The 20,531-nt window shown below is 38.5% G+C and overlaps 1 protein-coding gene across 2 annotated transcripts in view; it reads left to right on the forward strand.

The window, feature by feature from the left end:
- Positions 1-20,531, forward strand: part of furinb (furin (paired basic amino acid cleaving enzyme) b) — a 154,239-nt gene that overhangs the window by 83,318 nt on the left and 50,390 nt on the right. For both annotated transcript variants that reach the window (XM_056451691.1, XM_056451692.1), the window contains exons 5-6: positions 1,601-1,729; positions 5,932-6,008. In XM_056451691.1, coding sequence (XP_056307666.1) covers positions 1,601-1,729; positions 5,932-6,008 — 206 coding nt within the window. The remainder of the gene's footprint in view (positions 1-1,600; positions 1,730-5,931; positions 6,009-20,531) is intronic.

Here is a 20,531-nt window from a genome sequence, read left to right on the forward strand (position 1 = left end):
CCTCAGAACAACTTCCCATAGAGCACTTTTTTCTAAGGGCTTTCTTTTTTGCTTTAAGTCAAATTCAATAATACAGGTTAAAATCATAGAAACCATGCTTTTTTTCCACTTAATCCAATATAAAAATGTATTTTGAATGAAAGACAGCCGTTTCAGTGCAGCCTGTTAATTGCTTCTAATGTGTCAAATCACCATTATTTTCCTGCAGAAAATTCAGTGTGAATTTTAAATACATCACAGAGAAATGAATTGCGAACTTCAGGCCTGCTCAAACTGCGCCACAAATACGCTATTAATATTTAAATATTTGTTATTCAGGTTAGCTCTGTGACCCGTGCAAACACACAGACGATCACCAAATCTAAATTGAGCTAATGTATTTATGGTCACGTTCCCCGACAGAGAAGGCACAACATCATATTAACCTTTGCTGAATCTTTTTGAAATCATTTCATTAAGAGTTGACAGACCCAGAACGAGCCTGACACACCGAGCTGATATAAAACGTACACAAAATAATTACCGTGTGTGGGCGTGCGCATAAATACACTCTCATATCTGCCTGCCTTCAAATGTTTGTTTGCATAGATTGCTTTAAAAGCTTCGTTCCGCATTCAGAAGACGAGCCGTCGTCCAAAACATATTAATGCATGAGCCGAACGACCAAAGAGCATCCTGGGCCACGGATGACAAAACAAGCGCAAGAGCTGCCGTTCCCCATTAGCATACTAATCTGTTAAAGTTGCGGCTCCTTCACAACCTCTTTTAAAGCACATCTGTACATGTTACTGTCAGACATTACCCCAAACGCGAGCGCTTTTTGTGCTTTCATACTCCAAAATGGAGATCGTATCATAGCTGACAAGGGAATGAATGCTTTTTAAGTTGTTTACTCCGAAAAAGCAACACAGAGCGATGAGCAATTTGATTCTGTCTGCTTATTTGTATGCTTTTTGTCAAGGTTGTGAAGGGGGCAGTTATCTGACGACGTGCCAATTGAAGTTTTTTTCATTGTGTTTCGGCACCCAATTTCCACGTGTTTTGCGTTCATCTTTGCACCGTGAACTAAATATCCAGCGGTGGCGTTTTTAACAGATGGCATTGAAAATAAGGCAAAGTGTGAGGAGATGAAAAAGAGTGAGAGGAATAAGATGGAACGAGGAACGCTCACTCCATGGGGAAAAAGCTGTCAGGTTAAAAGGAATGAGTTTGCGCGCCTTGTCTGGGATGGTCCTGCAGACAGGATGCCATCTGGGAGGAAAAAGTGTGAGCAGTCATCTGTCATTAGCATTAGCTCTTGCGGCTGGGCCTTTCTCAGTAAACATATCCGAATGTGTGTGTGAAGTACTGCAGGTGGCCGTGCCCAACTGGGACAACTCGGTCAAATTGTGTGAGGCTTGGTTAACCACAATCTCCCAGAATGACTCGGAGGGCCCCTGTTCCTCCGCGCCGCACACAGGAGCTTTTGCAGAGTCCAACATTTGCCTTTGCTGTGGGGAAATAAAAGAGCTGAGGAATAATTGGCTGTTTTGACTGCTTCCTGGGAACTTGCGAGTTGAAATTTTGAGTAATGGTTGACTTTTTTGTGTGTCCTTTGCAGTACAATCCCAGTCACGGAGACCTGAATGTGAAGGAGGCTTGGGCTCAAGGGTTCACTGGGCGAGGAGTGGTCGTGACCATTCTAGATGACGGCATTGAGAAAGACCACCCTGATCTGGCCCAAAACTATGTGAGGAAAACAAACGAGCTAATATTTGTATACTTTCATTAGTGTTCAGTAGTGGTGTAACGGATCACAGATCTCACGGTTCCGATCACATTATGGTTTTTTAGTCACAGATTGGACTATTTTTCAAATCAGCCAAAAAGGGGAAGAGACAAATGTAATTTGCTTTCTATTTATTGCAAAAACAGTACTGCAAGAGACTTTTGGTTTTAACAAACAGAACTTAGAAGCTGTAATTTTATTAAAAACAAAATAAAGAAATAATCAGCTGAATAAAAATAAATAGTCAAATATTCAGTACTGTGAAATATTCACTATTACTACTACTGTAGCTGATAACGCTAAATGTAGAAATCGAAGACTTTAATTTGTACAGCATATTTATTTTTAGTCTCATTTTCAATAAATGATACAGTTATTCAGTCATAAAACATCACGTTTTATTGCTAGATGTGTAATTTTTAAAGAATTATTTGGTGTTATATTTTTGATGGCTGGTTGTCGCCACCTATTGGTTAAAATGTAATTGCTGCCTGCAACTTTCATTTTGGGCGTCATGTTAAATGCAAATGATGGTGATTTTAATCTTTACCATAAACATCAGTGGTTTTATCTAAACTATAAACTGTTATCCCAGTACTTCTGTGTTATTTGACTGTTTGTAACTTCATAACTAACTCAATAGACTAAAGGCTGAATCTCTTTTTTAAACACAGATTTGAATGCAGCGATTCGAAGGATTAATAAACATATGTAAATCCCTATCATTTATACTTCATGTTGCGTGGGCGTTGAGATCCTGATCTCTTAATGATAAATCGTGCAGCTTACACTGAATGCGTTAATGCAGGCTAAACAAGTAGTGACAGAAAACACCTTTAATAACCTAAGAAACCCACCACATCCCGAATAACTCACCACAATTTCTTCCGTCATCAGTATATTTTACAGGAAAGCCTAAATGCTTTCATACATGTGATTTGAATGATGCGAGAGGCGATCTCTCTGCAATCGTTACAAATTTAGGATTAATCTACAACTAAAACATTTTTGATTAATCCACGGGTCACGCATGTTGTGAACCATGGGTTGTGATCCGTAAGAATCACAAATCAACAGTGATCTGTTACACCTCTAGTATTCAGCCATGGAAAAAAACTTAGGAGATAACTTCAAAATTCCGTTTCCTTGGTTATTGTGGATGTATTAGGTGGAGTTTGAGTAAAATATGAATCTTATTTGTTTTATTCTATAAACCTCTGGTAACATTTGTTCCCCCCCAAAAATCTGCTGTAATTTAGAGGTTTTTTTTTTTTAGAAAAATTACAGTTGGTCAAATTAACAAATGTATTAATTTATTCATTTTTTAAAGGGGACCTATTATGCTCCTTTTTACAAAATGTAAAACAAGCCACTGATTTTCCTAGAGCGAGTATGTGAAGTTTTAGCTCAAAATTCCTCACAAATAATGCTTTTTAACTCTTTGAAACTGCCTCTTTTAGGCTTTGATTCTAATTGTGCCATTTGGTGACTGTCGCTTTAAGTTCAAATGAAATTATCCTCTTTTTCAAAAGAAGGTGGAGCTACAAATGCCTGTGTGTCAGTATAATGGCAGATTCAAAAATAAGACTAACTTCCTATGCTAATAAGGGAGAGATCGTCACTAATGGGTGGAGCTTTCCTTCTCTGATGACACATACTAAGGCAGAATGTCAATCAAAGTGTTTCTGAGGACTGTTTTTAATGAAGTGTGATAGTAAAAATTAAATGTTATATTATTTTACCATTAGAACCTGATTATATTCACAGATAATGATGTTTAAACCCCTTATGAAAGGGATTTTTGCATAATAGGTTCCCTTTAATATCAGCGTTATTTTAATAAGGGTTATACGTATAGACATGCATAAACATTGCATTTTCACTTCACCGTAGCTGAAAATTCAGAGCATTGTAATTGAGGACAATATTATGATATTTTAGAAAGAGCAAGTTACACTAAAGAATTTATCTTAAATTGTAGTAATGTCTTGCAATACAACATTAACATCTCATCAACCCCAAACTCTAAACTTTTAAGCAATGGTGCACATTTAAATCTCAATACAGTTATATTAGTTTAGTTGCAACCCAGGCTCGTTCTGAAAAGTAGTCCCGTGGACGTTTCTGAAGGCCGCGAAATACGTCTCGGGAGGGACATATTTTTGCAGTTTTTGTTTTCGCGAATCCGCTGTGTGCGCTTTTTTGCATCTCGAACATCTCGCGCTAAGTGCCGTTCGCGCCCGCGCTGTTCTTGTGTTAACCCTCCAGAGGCCGCTGTCGAACAACCGTCTATCTGTCTGACTGACTGAATGATTGACTGGGCGACCGGCCAATCGGCTGACCCATCCTCCTCCTACCCTAAACCCAACCAATTTTACCGATTGACTAGCCCACCCACTTACTTCCCTAAACCCAACCAACAATTTACAAAAGCCGTCCACAAAAAAGAAAAGCCCTCGTCTGATTTTTTTTTACACGTTTTCCGATTTTACCACATTCTCAACAATTCTCTGGATTCTGTTTTTTGTCTTACCTGATTTCTGGAACCGCTCTTCCCTGGACTCGAACCCGGTCGTCGTTGTTGTGGTCAGCACCTCTCTGCGTCTCAAGTTCGCCGGCGTACACGACGAGCTAACTGGACAAACTGGTTGCAGCGGGAAAGCCCTCCAGATGGAGGTAAGCGGTCGGCCGGTAAGCGGGAAAAAGAACGGCGTCATACCGCCTTGTAGCGTTCGCTTAAAAAATGAAATGCAGCCATATGTACCTCCGGCTACATAATTCACAGTCTCTAGAAACGTCCTCGGGATTACGTTTTCAGAATGAGCCCAAACGTCCTCGGGATTACGTTTTCAGAATGAGCCTGGGTTGCTTATTTATTAATATGGTAATAAAACAGACCGAAATTCTCTGTAGAACAAATGATATATATATTTTTGTTACTGTAAACGCAATGAAAAAAACATTTTGAAAAATTTCAAATGAATTAAATTGATGCAAGAGATCTTCTTTCTGATTTAATTTTCCTTTTTGAGGCATTTATGATTCATTCATAAGCTCTGCTCTCTTTTGTACACCGAAGATCTTCTTTTATATTATTAATAAATTGACATTGACATGCATTATTCATTTATTGACTAGTTCAAAACCTGAGCGGCCTTCCTCCGCAGCATTCATGAGCACTTTATGTTAAAAAAGTCAATTAAATACAGATATATAGTCTTTATAGCTTGTTGTTGACCCATTGTGCTCATCTTAGACTGTCAGTACCTCCAAGGTAAACTCTCTCGAAACATCCATTAAAACTCAATGAAAATCATTACATTTATATCACAGTGTACTGAACATGGCTATTGCAGTCAGTGCTATTTTTAATCATTGGACTTGAACGCAGACAGATGGACATCTTTGGCCGTTGCGTCACATCTGAGATCATCTCAAAAGCTTCGGTTTCATGTCATCGAGCTCAGTCTGAACACATGAAGAAGCGCGTCTGATATGCATGTGGTGGACGTGACCCCAAATCAGCTTAATTATAAAGGGCTTCATTAACACCGATGACTCATTCAGATGGCCCACTTACTAGTCCCTTTTGATAATGTGTAATTTTACACATTTCTGCTTCACTGAATTGTAATGTTCTGATTCAGGAATACGCAATTTTCTCATTTTACACTGTATAAAATGTAATACATTGAAGATTATGAAAACTTTGCGTAATGCCTGGTTTTGCATATAAATGAGACTCTTCACGGTGGCTTCATGAGGTATTTGGAGATGTTACAGAATATTTCAGTTCAGCCTTATTGTACATTCTATCCCATAATGCTCCCTACTCAAATCGTTCTCGCCTCCGGTGTCTCAGGGGTTCGAGGCATTTTCACCTTGGCCATCTCTACCAATTGAATTTAAATCAGCAGTCAGTTTGCTCTTTCAGAAACACATCGGTGCAGTGGATATGGCCCTGAATTAGCCTAATTAGACCAGCTACTTGATTATTAAAACATAGTTTTGCATATCCCCTGTGTGAATATTCAGATGTGCCTGCAGTGCCTAAAAAAGACACGTCCAAGCAGTGCAAGACTGAAAAAAACAGAAAACAGAGTATATTCTCTCAGTGACAGCTCTAAACCGGAGGCTTTCGATTTACACTGTTTTGTTTTAAGGATCCTGACGCCAGTTATGATGTGAATGACAGAGATCCAGACCCTCAGCCCAGATACACACAGCTGAATGACAACAGGTAAGACTTTCCTTTTCTCTCCTGTCTCTTTCCTCGCCGTTCCAATCAGCGCATCCACAGCAGGGTTGCCAGATCTGTCTGGCTGCAACACACATGCTAAATTGCATAAGCTCTTTGGTTGTAAATGTTTAGTGGTGGGTAACCGCTGTTGTGTAAACATACACACTTGGTTGAAAAAGCTAGCAAGCCTCCTACCTAGGTTGCCTTTTTTTGGGGTGTGTTTGATCAAAGCAGGAGGTGTTGCATCTGCTTTTGTCCTATTTGAAGCACTGATATAAGCTCTGATGTACCGCTCGTGTTTTGTTAAGGATATAAAGCTGTTTGGAAGCAAGCATGTCATTCGGTGGATTTAATGCAGTCAGCGGAGCACCTGCCGCTCATAGACGTGCACCAGCGGCTGTTAAATACTCATGAAAAATGCATTTTTGAGGAAATCTCATAACTGCACAGTGTGCCTTCGCTTTCTCCATAGGGAGCACTTCCTCTGACTTGCACTTTCTGCTTGTCTTTCTTTTTTTTGTCTCTCTGTCCATCATGTAGAAGCAATCAGTCGCCTGCGGCAGCGCCATTGAAATTAACCGTCCGGTGACCTCTTTCTCTCTCATCTCTCACTCGCCATGGCACTTTCAATTTTTCCATCATTATATTTGAAGAACATTTTAAGAACTATTTAGAGACGTACGATCTCTCTGTCTTTTTGTAAATCAGCTCCGATTTAATTTGCTGCCCTGCAGATGTAGGCATGTTTGCTTGTAATTTTTGATCGACTCATAGCCATTAGGCTTTACTTGATTAGCCGTAATGGTGTGTAGATCCTTCCTGCCCCTTTAACCCCAAGACCATCTCTTCATCCCTCCATCCTGACATCTCCCAGCAGCCTATCGCTCTGCCATCAGGGGGATTTGCTTCAAATCTCTTGCACTCTGGGCTTCCTGCCAGAACTTTTCTTCCTGTTGCTTTCTCTCTTGTTTTATTTTCTCTGTTCTGTTCTCGGAGCAAAAGGATGGAGAGTAAAGTCTCCAAATGCAGTATCTTCTCTGAACAGCGCAGCTTACAAAGTCACAGAAGCAAATCTTCTTTAACGAATCTAACACTGCCACAATTGTGTCAGAGCGCCTTATACAGCTACTAACGTGCTGAAGTTACTATCTTCACTCTTGCTAATGCCCTCGGCATCTACTAAGTGTGACAGTCGTTCTGTGGTGACAGTGGTGCCATAACTGGCATTTGTAACCCTTTTGGTGTCCAGACAAACACACACATATCATGATCATTCAGTGGAGAGAAATATCCAACAGAGGCTCATTGGAAATAAGTGCTTCAGCCTACATTTACTGCAAGACTGCAAAAATGTACTTCAGCACACGCTTGACTGCATTTACTAAACAAAATGAAGGCTGCAAGGCAGTATGACGCCAACAACTTTTGTTCCTTTTCACAATTATGATATTTACAGGGACAGCTCATGAAGGAAAGCTGACTCTTTTCATGCAATTCTTTCCACAGCACCAAATATATACCGCAAAACAAATTAACGGTGTCTGTAATTTTTAATCAAATATGTTTGCTTCGCCTGTACATCTCTGTATGGTCATCCACAATAGAGATAAAACCACTGTAAAATCATAGTCAAACTGCTATACATGGTAACAGTGCACTACTCTTATATGTTTACTTTTGAAAATGCTATTGTTTGGCTTTAGGTCAGGGGATAGGGGATCTGTACAACAAGCCCTGCCTTCTTGTACTTGAACCTGTACAAGTAGGATGTGTATCTGAAACAACAAAACGCACCCTAAGTAATTTTGCGTTTGCAGAAATGTAAACAGCGCCCTCTAGTGGATTTGAAATCTGAAACTTGCAACAAAATGTATGTGTAGCGAGTAGGGTTTGTCTGTGAACTGCAAGACAGGGGTGTAACATGAAGGGGCAAAACTTGTAGTATATTAGAGGCGTAACTTGAAGTTAAGGAGACCCACATGTCAAAACTTTGTTCTCGGCAAGATGGCGCTGTACATCAGTTATTAAAGTCTACACCTACTCCACACCTAAACCCAACCATCACAGTTATTAATGTCTATACCTACCGCAACCCTAAACCCCTACTATCATCGTTATAAACGTCTACACCTTACCCAAACCTAAACCCAACCATCATAATTAATTTCTACACCTTTTCCCACCCTAAACCCAACCATCGTTATAAACGTCTACACCTACCCCAACCCTAAGCCAACCATCATCGTTGTTAACATCTACACCTTCCCCAAACCTTAACCCAACCATGTTATTAATTTCTACACCTTCCCCAACCCTAAACCCAGCCCCCGTTATTAATGTCTACACCTACCCCAACCCTAAACCTAACCATCAGAGTTAACATCTATCCCATAACCCTAAACCCAACCATCAACGTTTTTAATGTCTACCCCTTCCTCAACCCTAAACCTAACCATCAAAGTTATTAACATCTATACCTACCCCAACCCTAAACCGAACCATCAGCGTTATTAATGTCTACACCTACCCCAACCCTAAACCCAACTATCATAGGTATTAATGTCTATACCTTCACCAACTCTAAACCTAACCATCACAGTTATTAACGTCTATACCTTCCTCAACCCTAAACCCAACCATCAGTTATTAACATCTATACCAACCACAACCCTAAACCTAACAATGTTATTAATGTCTACACCTACCCCAACCCTTAACCCAACCATCGTTACTCACGTCTAAACCTTCCCCAAACCTAAACCCAATAATCATAAGTATTAATGTCCACACCTTCCCCAACTCTAAACCGAACCATTACAGTTATTAACATCTATCGCCAAATCATCATCGTTATTCACGTCTAAACCTTCCCTAAACATAAACCCAACCTCTATACCTACCCCAAACCTTATCCCAACCATCAGTTATTAGCTTCTAAACCTACAACAATCCCAAACCCAGCCATCACAATTATTAACATATATACCACAACCCTTAACCCAACCATCAAGGTTATTAACGTTATTAACCTTCCCCAACCCTAAACCCCTAATAATGTTATTAACTTTCCCCAACCCTAAACCCAACCATCACAGTTATTAACCTCTACACATACCACAACCCTAAACCCAACCATCAGTTATTAGCGTCTAAACCTACCACAATTCCAAACCCAACCATCACAGTTATTAACATATATACTACAACCCTTTACCCAACCGTCAGTTATCAACGTCTACACCTACCACAACCCTAAACCCAATCATCATCGTATTAACATTTAAATCTTTCCTAAACTTAAACTCAACCATCTCAGTTATTAACGTCTACACCTACCCCGACCCTAAATCCAACCATCAGTTATTAACGTAGAGCCGCGAGTTGCGGAGGCTTCATACTTGATGCGCTTGCCATTGTACTTCTATTTGCATCCACAGGGGGCGACGCCAAGTAGGCAAACTGTCATGACAAAACGGATGAAGTCAGCAAGTGGAGTTGCTAGATGAATAAATAAAATAATATATCAATATTCTCTGGTAAGTATTTCCGCCATCTTGCCAACAACATCTCGTTGTGACATCTTACATGGTTCAATGGGATCTCGATAACTGCAAGTTACACCTCTAACTTACTACAAGTTACGCCCCTGTCTTGCAGTTCACAGTGGAGCAACACCTTGCAAAAAAAAGTAGGCTGAAGCACATACTGTATTTTCATTGAGCCTGGGTTGGAAATTTAAGGGGACATAGGGTACTTCATCCCTACACCCCTCCAAACCTGTGCCCAGGAAGTGCATCACATCCCAAACACCTCAACTGTCAACATCATTATCCTGAACTGAATCGGTTCTCAAGTCCATGAAATGAGAAGCAAATTGCATGGCTGTGTGTCAATAGCCAAAACGTTGAGGCAGTCTCATAGATGGCAGATTACATCAGAGGGATTTATTCCTTATGAAAGGCACATTATGTATTCATAACACAATTATATGTTGTTAAGGGGAAGCAAGAAACTCTCTTCCGTTTTAAAAAGCAGCTTTTTTTTGCATTGAGTCCGCTGTAAAATCTGATCTTGCGATGAATTGTATCCTGAGCTACTGAACGAAGCATACAGCAGCCATCAAGCATTTTCACTGAGATTAAATGGGAGGTGCTTCCAGCGTTGGCAGGTTAGCGTTCATGCGTCTTTTGAAAACAAAAGCACATTTTTCTATATGGCCTATATATTGACACAGGCGTCGGTGTCCGCACTTAAGAGTAAATGTTGGCTTTATGACTTTTATGCAGGGATGGCTACCAGTGCTTTTAGAAACAGAGGCTTTTCATTGTTTTGTCAAGAAGATTGAGGGGTAGTACAGCTTTTAGACTGCTTATTTTTTTATTTATTTTTTCTCAGAAAAAAAGCTTTCAGTCTGACACTTTATTTTTTTCTCCAGTCTCACTTTAAAAGACAACCGAGCGCAGTTTTGGGGCCTATTAGAAGAAAATTGGAGACTTTATAGCATGAGTCACTTAGTCACATGATTTTTGTTGTCTTTCGTGCCTGTTCCTAAAGTTAAATAAGATAAATAAGAACCAAGCTGTCAGGCAACGATTATTTACATTTTCTTTCATCGTTAACACATTTATTTCCTTAGTAGAAATGCAAAAAATCAGTTGTCAGAGAACTTTTGAATACATCTGTTAAAATTCAATATATAATTGGCCACTTTTGCTTCTTGTGGATAAATTTAGAGAAAACATTGGCTGAAAATATTCTCTGGTGTTTCTGCCATCTTGTCAACAACTTCTCGCTGTGACGTCTCACATGGTTCAATGGGATCTCAGTAACTGCAAGTTACACCTCTAACTTACTGTAAGTTACGCCCCTTCATGTTACGCCATCAGTTAAAATTCGATATATAATCTTCTTTTTTTTGTTTACAATACAATGGCTAATAGTGCTTTGAAGTAAATTAATTAGGAAAAGTCAACAAATTTAAGTGAAGTTTCACAAATTAATATTGAGAGGAGCATTAGTAAACCAATCATATAAATCCAAACTCACTATAAGTATCCTGTCTAAAACTACTCCCTTATCTTCGTTTTCTGAAGAAACTATCCATCCACCCCATCTTGTAAGGGGGTATGAGATCAGGTAGTACTCGAGAGCTACCTGATCTAGTACCCCCTTACATGCTTTTCGACCGACGCGCGCCCTGGGCTCAATTAGCTCCGAGCTCAGGGTTCTCTCCTGGGACAGCATGCCAAACTTGCTAATATTATCAAGCAATATCTAAGTGTGAACTCTTGAACTCACATTAGCATTCTAAATGTAAAACTATTGTAAGTAAATTGATATTGAAAGTAATCATGCCCAACATTAGCATTTCCTCTTTTATTCTAAATCTATCTTACTGTTTGTTCCACTGTACATCTGTCCTACACTGTCAAATAACTTTTTAGTTGAATCAACTGATCTTTACATCTCAACTTACATCAGTCAAACTGACTTAAAATATTAAGTTGAACTTTGTATGACTTTAAACAAATAGTTGAAATCTGATTAACTTACTAAAATAAGTTGAAGTAACATAAAAGCAACAAAAACAACTAAAACAGCCCGTGGGGGGAACAGAGCAACATAACTTTAAACTGACTTGACTCGGGTTGGCTTGACAGACACAGGATCAACGGCGACGGACGAGCACATTGGGAAAATAAATAGGGGAAGCAAACCAATAAACTAGAAACCAATAAAAGACACAACACCCGTTAAACGGGACTAAAACACACAGCCAATGAGAGAACACATTAACCACATGTTCACATGAAACACAATACCAAAGCATGCGGCCACAATGTGCTTTACACAACACCTTAACGTAAGACACAAGCACACGATAAATGAAAACACTTACCACACTCACACATGCAACGTGCATGTTCCATCTCAGGACAAACCGAAACCAATTAGACTGAGACGCTGAGAATAGAACAGCATGCCGCAGACAAAACAACACACACCAGGATGGGAGCGCGCATCCCGAATATGCACAACCCGAGCACGGCCAAGACGGCACCCATACAAAGATAAAGACAGAGCGGACATATGAGCGCTCGACTCAAAAACTCGAGACGAGCACAACATACTAGACAAGACAGGACTAGTGTCTGAACACTTCCACCAAACCAAGAATTAACAAGACCCAAGCAGCAAAAACCTGACATTATATTTGTTTTAAAAACACACATTAACATTGTATATTGTTGCTTTTCATGTGATTTGAAGTGCTTCTATTGTCCTCATTTGCCTCTTTAAATAAAAGCCTTGTGAATAAAAGACTTAAATAAATATACTAATATTTAAATTCATAGATTTTTGTGCTATCTTTAACCTGTAGCGCTGATTCTGCAATCACAATGCAGCAATAAATAACTTTTGATATCTGAAGTCATTAACATTCAATACCATTCATATAGTAGCCCTTTTTCTTAAATATATTTCCAACGGCACCTAAGATTTAAATTTAAAATAAACGCTGCTTGTTTGAACTCAATAAATCCTGAACAAAATGTGTTGTGGTTTCTTGAGAAGAAAATCATTCTCTTGTGGGTGATATTTCACTAGCTGTGCTTCTGTTAATGGGATTTCACTATAGAAAGAATTCAAATGGCATTACTTTTGTTAAGTTTGCCTTCTGGTTTTGATTTATAAAGAATGGCTTTCTCCATCATTTACTAATAAAGTCAACTGAGGACTCTATGTATGTGTGTGTGTGCATGCCAGTGTAACAGAGGCCAGCTACTAAGTGCTGTGCAGGTAAACCTTACTCCTCTGACCTCTAAAGGTGCTCTAGCGACAGACGCTAGAGGCCATGGTCTTTAGCCTCCTTGGTAGAGCAACCGACTCCCATGTGGAAGGTCGCCGGTTCCATCCCAGCTTGGAGCGTATTGGTGGTGTAGGACCGGCGGGGTTACATTGGTGCCGTGACCCGGATAGGAGTGAGGTTTAGGGGGGTGAGTGTAACAGAGGCCAGCTAGTAAGTGCTGTGCAGGGTAAACCTCACTCCTCTGACCTCTAAAGGTGCCCTAGCGACAGACGCTAGAGGCCATGGTCTTTAGCCTTCTTGTTAGAGCAACCGATCCCAGCTCAGAGCGGCTTGGGTGGTGTAGGACCGGCGGGGTTACACCAGCATGGGTGTATACCTTGTATTCCTTACGTTGTGGGCACTAAATGTACACAAGTATATCAACATCAGTAAATTTGGATCCTGTTTTGGTTTCCTGTGATGGTTAGGCATAGCGGTTTGGGGTAGGTGTATAGAATATACAGTCTGTATGGTATAAAAATCATTATGTCTATAGGAAGTCCCCTTAAAGTTAGCTGTGTTACTGACCAAATGTTCCCAAAATACCAGTAAATATTGACCATGTGCACCCTGTAAGGAAAACCCCTCATAACTCTCATGAAGTATGTGAAGAATGAAGTGAGAGTGAAGTATTGTGAAAATGAAAAAACAGCATACAATTATACAGCAAAGGTGCCCAAACATTTTCTTATGAAGGGCCAAAAAGCAAACTTGATTAAGGGTTGTGGGCCGAGGGTAAATATAGCAACCCTGTATTTCATTAAAGTTGCCGTGGGTAATTTAATTAAAAATAAATAGCAAAACTGACTTTTTACCTAATGCATTATATATATTTTTACATTTTATAATGAATTTATTACAATAAAAACAAATGTTTCATGTTAACACTATGTTGTTAAATGTCTTATACACTTATACATGTCTTATCTAGTCAAGTTGCAGCTGTAAATAAGTTTGGGTGTGAGAAGCGCCAAAACAAGGAATTTTTCCAGTCCTCCTTCACTGTACAAGATGTGGACATAAATAGCTACTGTTCAGAGATTCAAGTTTTTAAAGTCAAGTTCAATTGGACTCCACCATAATAATATTAACCAAGGCTGTGCAATTAATCGAAATTCAGTTTCGATTTTGGCTTTCATGATTCTGAAAAATGGGGATGAATAATGGGGATAAAATGGTTAAACTACGTCACGTGCCTCTCAAAATTTCTCTACATTCATTCCTCCTCAAAGCCAGATTGCAGTAAAATCATGTAAATTGACTTTTGCAGCATGGGACGCGCTTCATTAATTGTTATTTGTGTTATTAAATTATTTTTAAAGCCTTAATTCGTGTTTTTAAAAGCATGAAAGAAATTTCATGCTGTTCTATGCATGCGCTATAGTGATGGATGTCCCCACCAATGTCTAGAGCAAATCTACACCCTTGTGTGTACCTGTCAAGTGACAGTATTTACATTAAAAAACATTTACAACATTTAATTGAAACATTTAATTTCAGTTAACTTTAACAATAAAACTAAGAAAATGTTAATCTGTTAAATCTATATTAATAAATACCTGTCATTCACCATCTCTTCTCAAGAAGAGAGTGGGCCAAATCAATGGGCCAACTTTGGCCCTAGTTTTGGCATCTCTGTTGTACACTATAAAACCATTACATATATTGAAAAGTCCCCATAAAGATAGCTGTACAAGTGTGTGTCATTTGTTTTGTAAAGTTAGAAATTACACAGAACTAAATTACTATAATTAAAGAAAGGCATTTACAATGTTTCACTGAATAAATGAACAAATCCAACAGTATTAGAAATGGAATAGTTTGAGACAAAGAACGAATATTCATTCATTTTCTTTGGGCTTAGTCTCTATTTCAGAGATCTTTTCGGCTTAGTCTCTATTAATCGGGGGTCGCCACAGCAGAATGAACCACCAACTATTCCAGCATATGTTTTACGCAGCGGATGTCCTTCCACAGGCTTTCTGCAGGGTCTTAAAAACTTTTAAAATGTCTTAAATCTCAAAATCCACATTTTAGGCCTTAAAAAGTCTTAAATCTACTAAAATATTGTGTTGTAGGTCTTAAATCTTTTTTAAACAGGTCTTAATTTTCCTTTGTTCATGTTCTGCTACCCACTCTGGCTAAAACCATACAATAAACAACAGTCCATCTCAATAAAACTTTAAACTTTTTATTTAAAAAGGTCATTTTTATTTTATCAGAATGGTTTTATTATTTTGCTTATAAAGACATTTGTTTAAACATGCTCCATGTATGTACTGCTGAGGACACTGACCTGGACAGATTGTTGTGCATAGATTTAGTTTATTATAGTTTTTTAAAACGTTTTAAATATTTGTTCATTTTTTTTAAAGAAAGTTTATATTGGCAAAAAAAAGTATATGGATACTAGTAGAGCTTGCCCGTTTTTACACAATATTTGAAATATTTGACTAAGAAATAAAATCTAAAATATATATATATTTTTATTATTAATGTATTATTGTATTATTAAATGTATTAAATTATAATCATTATTTTTTGATAGGGCAAATAAAAGTATTTTCCATCTGGCCCATTTGAAAAATGCCTTTAGCCCTGGTCTAAAATTTCATTCATAATGGTCTTAAAAATGTCTTTAAAAGTCTTAAATTTAACTCAGTATTGGGAAACACCCATACACACTCATTCTCACACACTCATACACTACAGCCAATTTAGTTCACCCAATTCACCTATAGCGCATGTCTTTGGACTGTGGGGAAAACCGGAGGACCCGGAGGAGACCCACGCCAACACGTAAAAAAATGCAAACTCCACACAGAAATGCCAACTGGCCCAGCCGGGACTCGAACCAGCAACATTCTTGGGGTGACAGAGGCAACAGTGCAACCGCTGAGCCACCATGCTACTGTAGACCGAACATATATAGCTTTAAAATATATAGACCAAAATGTTTTGTGTTTTATATATATATATTACTTCCAAGCATAACAATTAATCATGGCATCTTTATGAGCATTAACCTACTAACTTAACTTCAACTAGCTTCTTTAACCATGTAACCATGTGTTTGCTGGTCTAGATTCCCTCTGAAACTCAAAAGCAGTTTCCATCTGCTCTATATTTCTATCTAGGAGAAACAATTGAGATCTCATATTAATAGAGCTTGTTTTCTTTCCTACGGGACGACGGCAGGTGCTCAAAATGTTACCCTGATCTAAAGGCAGCTGCCGTTCTGTGATACGTTCTCAGAGCGTCGCACCAAGAGACTATTTCTGTGTGTATCTGCTCCACAAGAGATAGAAGCAAAAGCAGAGACAAAGACGTCTCTCACAAGTGTTTTCCTGTATTGAAAGGCATCATTTTTCGAGTTCATTTCATTCACATGCTCTTTGTTCTTATGTTAAATGTTTAATATCCCAAAAATGCTGCTTACATTTGTTTGAACCAACTCAGACGGTGCTAGCTAGCCGAAAGCTCTTGCGTCCAATTCAGCAGCATCATGCTAATATTAGTTGTGATAATTATCCGGCTTTTGAAGAGGGTGGAGGAGGATGGCGTATGTCTTTAAGCAGGCAGTATTGTATAGACCTGCTTTAATCAGAACTGCCATAACCCATTTCACCAGCACTCATCTTCAGGTTCTGAGGCTTTTACGCTAATGTTCAATGGGTCTGGTTCATTTGGATTGAACTCTCCGCCAATGATGATTGGGCAGTGAAGTGCATATTCAGTTTCAAACAGAAGTGGCAGAGATGGTTTGGCATAGACTGAGAGCTGGAAGAACAGTAATGGTCTCCTTATCCCTTTTCATCTTGCTTTGTGCTGTAGTTGGGATGCAGGTCTTGTGGGGTTAGGGAGAAAAATATGAGCAATACTTCTTGTGTATTTTTGGTGCTTTTTAATTGTCACTTGAAATTGATTAAAAAACACGGATGTTGTTTAATCCTCATAATATTTGGGACTTTTTTTAACCTCATAAATACAGAGTTTCTTGTAAGTGAATGAAGATTTTCATGTGTTTTAAGACCCTAAAATACATAATTATTATAATCAGGGCTTGACATTAACACCCGCCAAATGCGGGTAGATTTCCGCTATGGCAGGTAAGATAGCCGCTCCCACTAGTCACTTTGGCGGGTTGAAAATAATTTTACATTTTCTAGTAGTTTTCTTAAAAACAGGGTTCGACAATACAGATGGCCCAATATGCCTGCAAATGTGATCTCAGAATCGAGAAGTAGGATGACTGACAAAACTAATTATGTTCGCGCGAGCAAAAGAAAGCAGATGAATACAGAATAAGAGGATGATCACTCGCGCACACAGGTGATGTTTTTAAAAAGAGTGCGCGCTACTTGCAGGAAGCAGCCGCGCCTAAAAACAGAACTGGTGAGATCTCTGAAATAGACTGGACAAAAAGCGATGGTCGTGCACCCACAGTGCTGTTGCTTTTCCTTTAGTAAGCAGCAGCGGTCACTGCTTTCGTATTAATTTTTCTTTTAACAGATTATTAACAGGCCTAACATTAACCGTGTGCGCATGATCATACTTTCATTATCACACACGGTATGTTTTTTGTAGATAACTTATCTGGGACATTTGGCCAGGACAGACTGCTGTGCATGTTTTAGATATAGCCTACATGACAATAATTCTATTAAATGTCAATTCTTTTTTTAAGGAAAAGTTTTGTTGAATTAAAAAGTGCATGTATACAGCTATATTTTGCTTGTTTTGACACATTATTTAAAATTTTTGGCTAAGAAATAAACTAATTGCAATGCGACAACCCATTAGCACACACAAAAAGTGAGGAGGCATGTGGACATTACACAAAATCTAACTCAAGTTATTTTAGCATGCCAAAGTCAAATTTATGCATATAAAATATATTTTCCCAACAACAAAAGTGTGGTTTGTGAAAATGGCGAGTGGCTTGTAATGTTGGAAATCTACTAGCCACAGTGGCTGGTGATCAAAAAAGTTAATGTCAAGCGCTGATAATAATTATGATTTTTTTTATAGATTTTTTTATAGAAGAGAATTTAATTGAATTCCATCTCCAACATACTGTATGTGGGTTATACTGGCAATTATCTGATTATGACTTATTTAATAAAAAGCTGCTAATCAGAGGTTAGTGAGGAGCTGCTAATCAGGGGTGCGTTCCCGAAAATCATCGTTAGCAAACTAAGGTCGCAAATTCTGTCATTACAAACATAGTTTGTTGATTTGGCGTTTCCCAAATCCATCGTTCCAACAAACATTCGCAAACTGTGTCGCAAACTTGTACGCTTGCAACAACACCTCTAGAGCTGTAGTTAGACTCATAGCTCCTGGTTGTGTTCCATTCCCAGTTATTCCCCCTATGCCCTATTCCTTTCGAACGTTCCAACATTTCAATTTATAATGATTCAAACTTAAATTTAAATTTGTAATGATAATAATAAAAAATACTACTACTACTACTAATAATAATTAATATTATTAAAAAGGATTCTTTTTCATTTCTTAAAAAATTACAACAATTAACGATTTGTATATCAGATTAGAATATGTGTTCGCTTTTTGTAAGTGGTTTTATGTTTTACAATAGAATATAGAATATTGGTCCTATTTTATATTAAGTGTCGTTAACTAATATGTACTTATACTGAAATTATTAACTCACTACAATGCACTTATTGTGTAAATACATGTTTTTACATTGTGTGTGCGTGTAAAACAATATAATTTGCACTTAAAATTATGTTTTTTTTCTTTAAAGAAGTTGTTACTCTACCTGTTTAGGTGTAAAGAACCATTATGGACGTTTTACGTTTACAATGGATCTGCGACAAAGTCTACGTCATTAATACGTCACTACATTGTTCTTTTCCCAAACGATGCATCATACTATGGTAGTTCAGCTGTAACTTATGCTGTTGTTTGGGAAACGCACCCTGGAGTGAGTTTAGCCTAAGTTTTATTTTTTAAAAATCTGTTCTTAACAGAGCTAGAATGCAAAAATACAGATTATAAATGTTTAATGAGGGCATAGCCTTACTATAATTGAATTTTGTGTTCCATTGTTCCCTGATCTAACATGATCTAATCTTTTCATGAAATGGATCACACAAAAAAATGTATAATTTAATAACATGGTTGAATTTTTTATGCCAGAGTTAGTTATTCATGCCTTTTTTAAATACATTTTTGCATTTATATTACCTTTTCTATCATCAAACCTAATCTTTAATAATACTAATAATTTAGGTTAAGTGTAATTTAGCATAAATAGTAATTTTAATTATTAAAACTTTTCACAATATTGTAATTCTCCATTCAAAATGAATGACAGCGGTGTTATTTTGCTTCATTTGAATGGTTTATTTTTCTGTTGAAGTTTCTGTTCTTTTGCGGTTAGGTAGACGTCAGCTTGAAGACTTTTTGTTTTTTGGTACATCAATATCCAGGTCTCGTTGGCTTTATTAAATCAATAAACAAGACCTCAAAAGTCCTCCTCTTCCTTTCTTTAATTCTAATAGCGTATGTGATGGATGGATTGTGTAAGGTGGCTGTCAGCCAGAGGTCTAATAACAGCGTTAGGCACGAAAGCCTCTGTCTCTCCACTCAACCCTTCCACTCACGTGACCCGGACCTGTCAGGCTGCCTTTCCAGCGCTGTCTGGCCTCTGGAATCTCATCAGAGATGCTGGAAATCTGCCCTAGCATCCGCCGCTCCAAGCCAACCAGGCAATTGAAGCTGGAGACTAACCATGACAGAGACTTCAGGCTGGAGACAGCGCTTCAGAGTTCTGGAATCTGCTTTTGTAGCTGCGTCAAACAGCAGGCGCAGGTTCTGGCGCCACTTCCGTCACCCTCTCATTTCTCATACCATTATCTTAGATTCTGTCTCTCTATTACCTGCTGACTTCTCTTTCTCCATATCCCTTTCTCATTCGGGACATGTGGGTTTTTCGAAACCCTGCCCGAGGGCTGAGTGTAGCTGGCTGGAAAACGCGCTAATCCTTTTTAGAGTGCTTCCTAATCCAGGTCTATTGAAGAGAGGAATAGAGATGCTGTAGTCTACGATACTTCAGTCAGCATACTGTACACGGACTCATCACAAGTTTTCAAGGGCACCCAATGCCTTTGAGCTGGGAATTGCAAATGATGAATCAAGGAATCAAAAAGAACATAAAACAAGCTGATAGAGAGGGATAGAGGAAAAAAAACAAGCAGATGGAAGGAATTAGTGCATGTCTTCGGTCCTGGTTTCTGCGTGGTAGGTTTGTTGCTGGCAGGGATGGAAAAAGAAAGTCGACTTACATTCAAGTTAATTTTCGCTGTCTTCTCTGCCTCTCCCTGGTGGGCTGTAGATAGATAGATGGCTGCGGTCTCCACGGGGAAGGTGGGAAGAGATTGGTGGTAATTCTGCACCTAAATAGATGTGGGACAGGGAGGCAGAAAATGAGAAAGTGATCTGGTCTGCTGAGTTGTTTTTTCCTTGTCTGAGGTAAGCAGTTGCATCCACCAATATTTTCTGGCTCACTTTTTGCTTCAGCCATGAAAGAAATTCGTGTCATCAATTATGCCACCTTTATGCCAGTCTGAACCTGTATGACTATTCTCTGAAACACCAGAGGATTTTTTAAAGAGTGTTCATATTATGAATTTAAGATGATA

Source organism: Danio aesculapii, chromosome 25, assembly GCF_903798145.1.
Source record: "Danio aesculapii chromosome 25, fDanAes4.1, whole genome shotgun sequence".
Classification (NCBI taxonomy): Eukaryota; Metazoa; Chordata; class Actinopteri; order Cypriniformes; family Danionidae; genus Danio; species Danio aesculapii.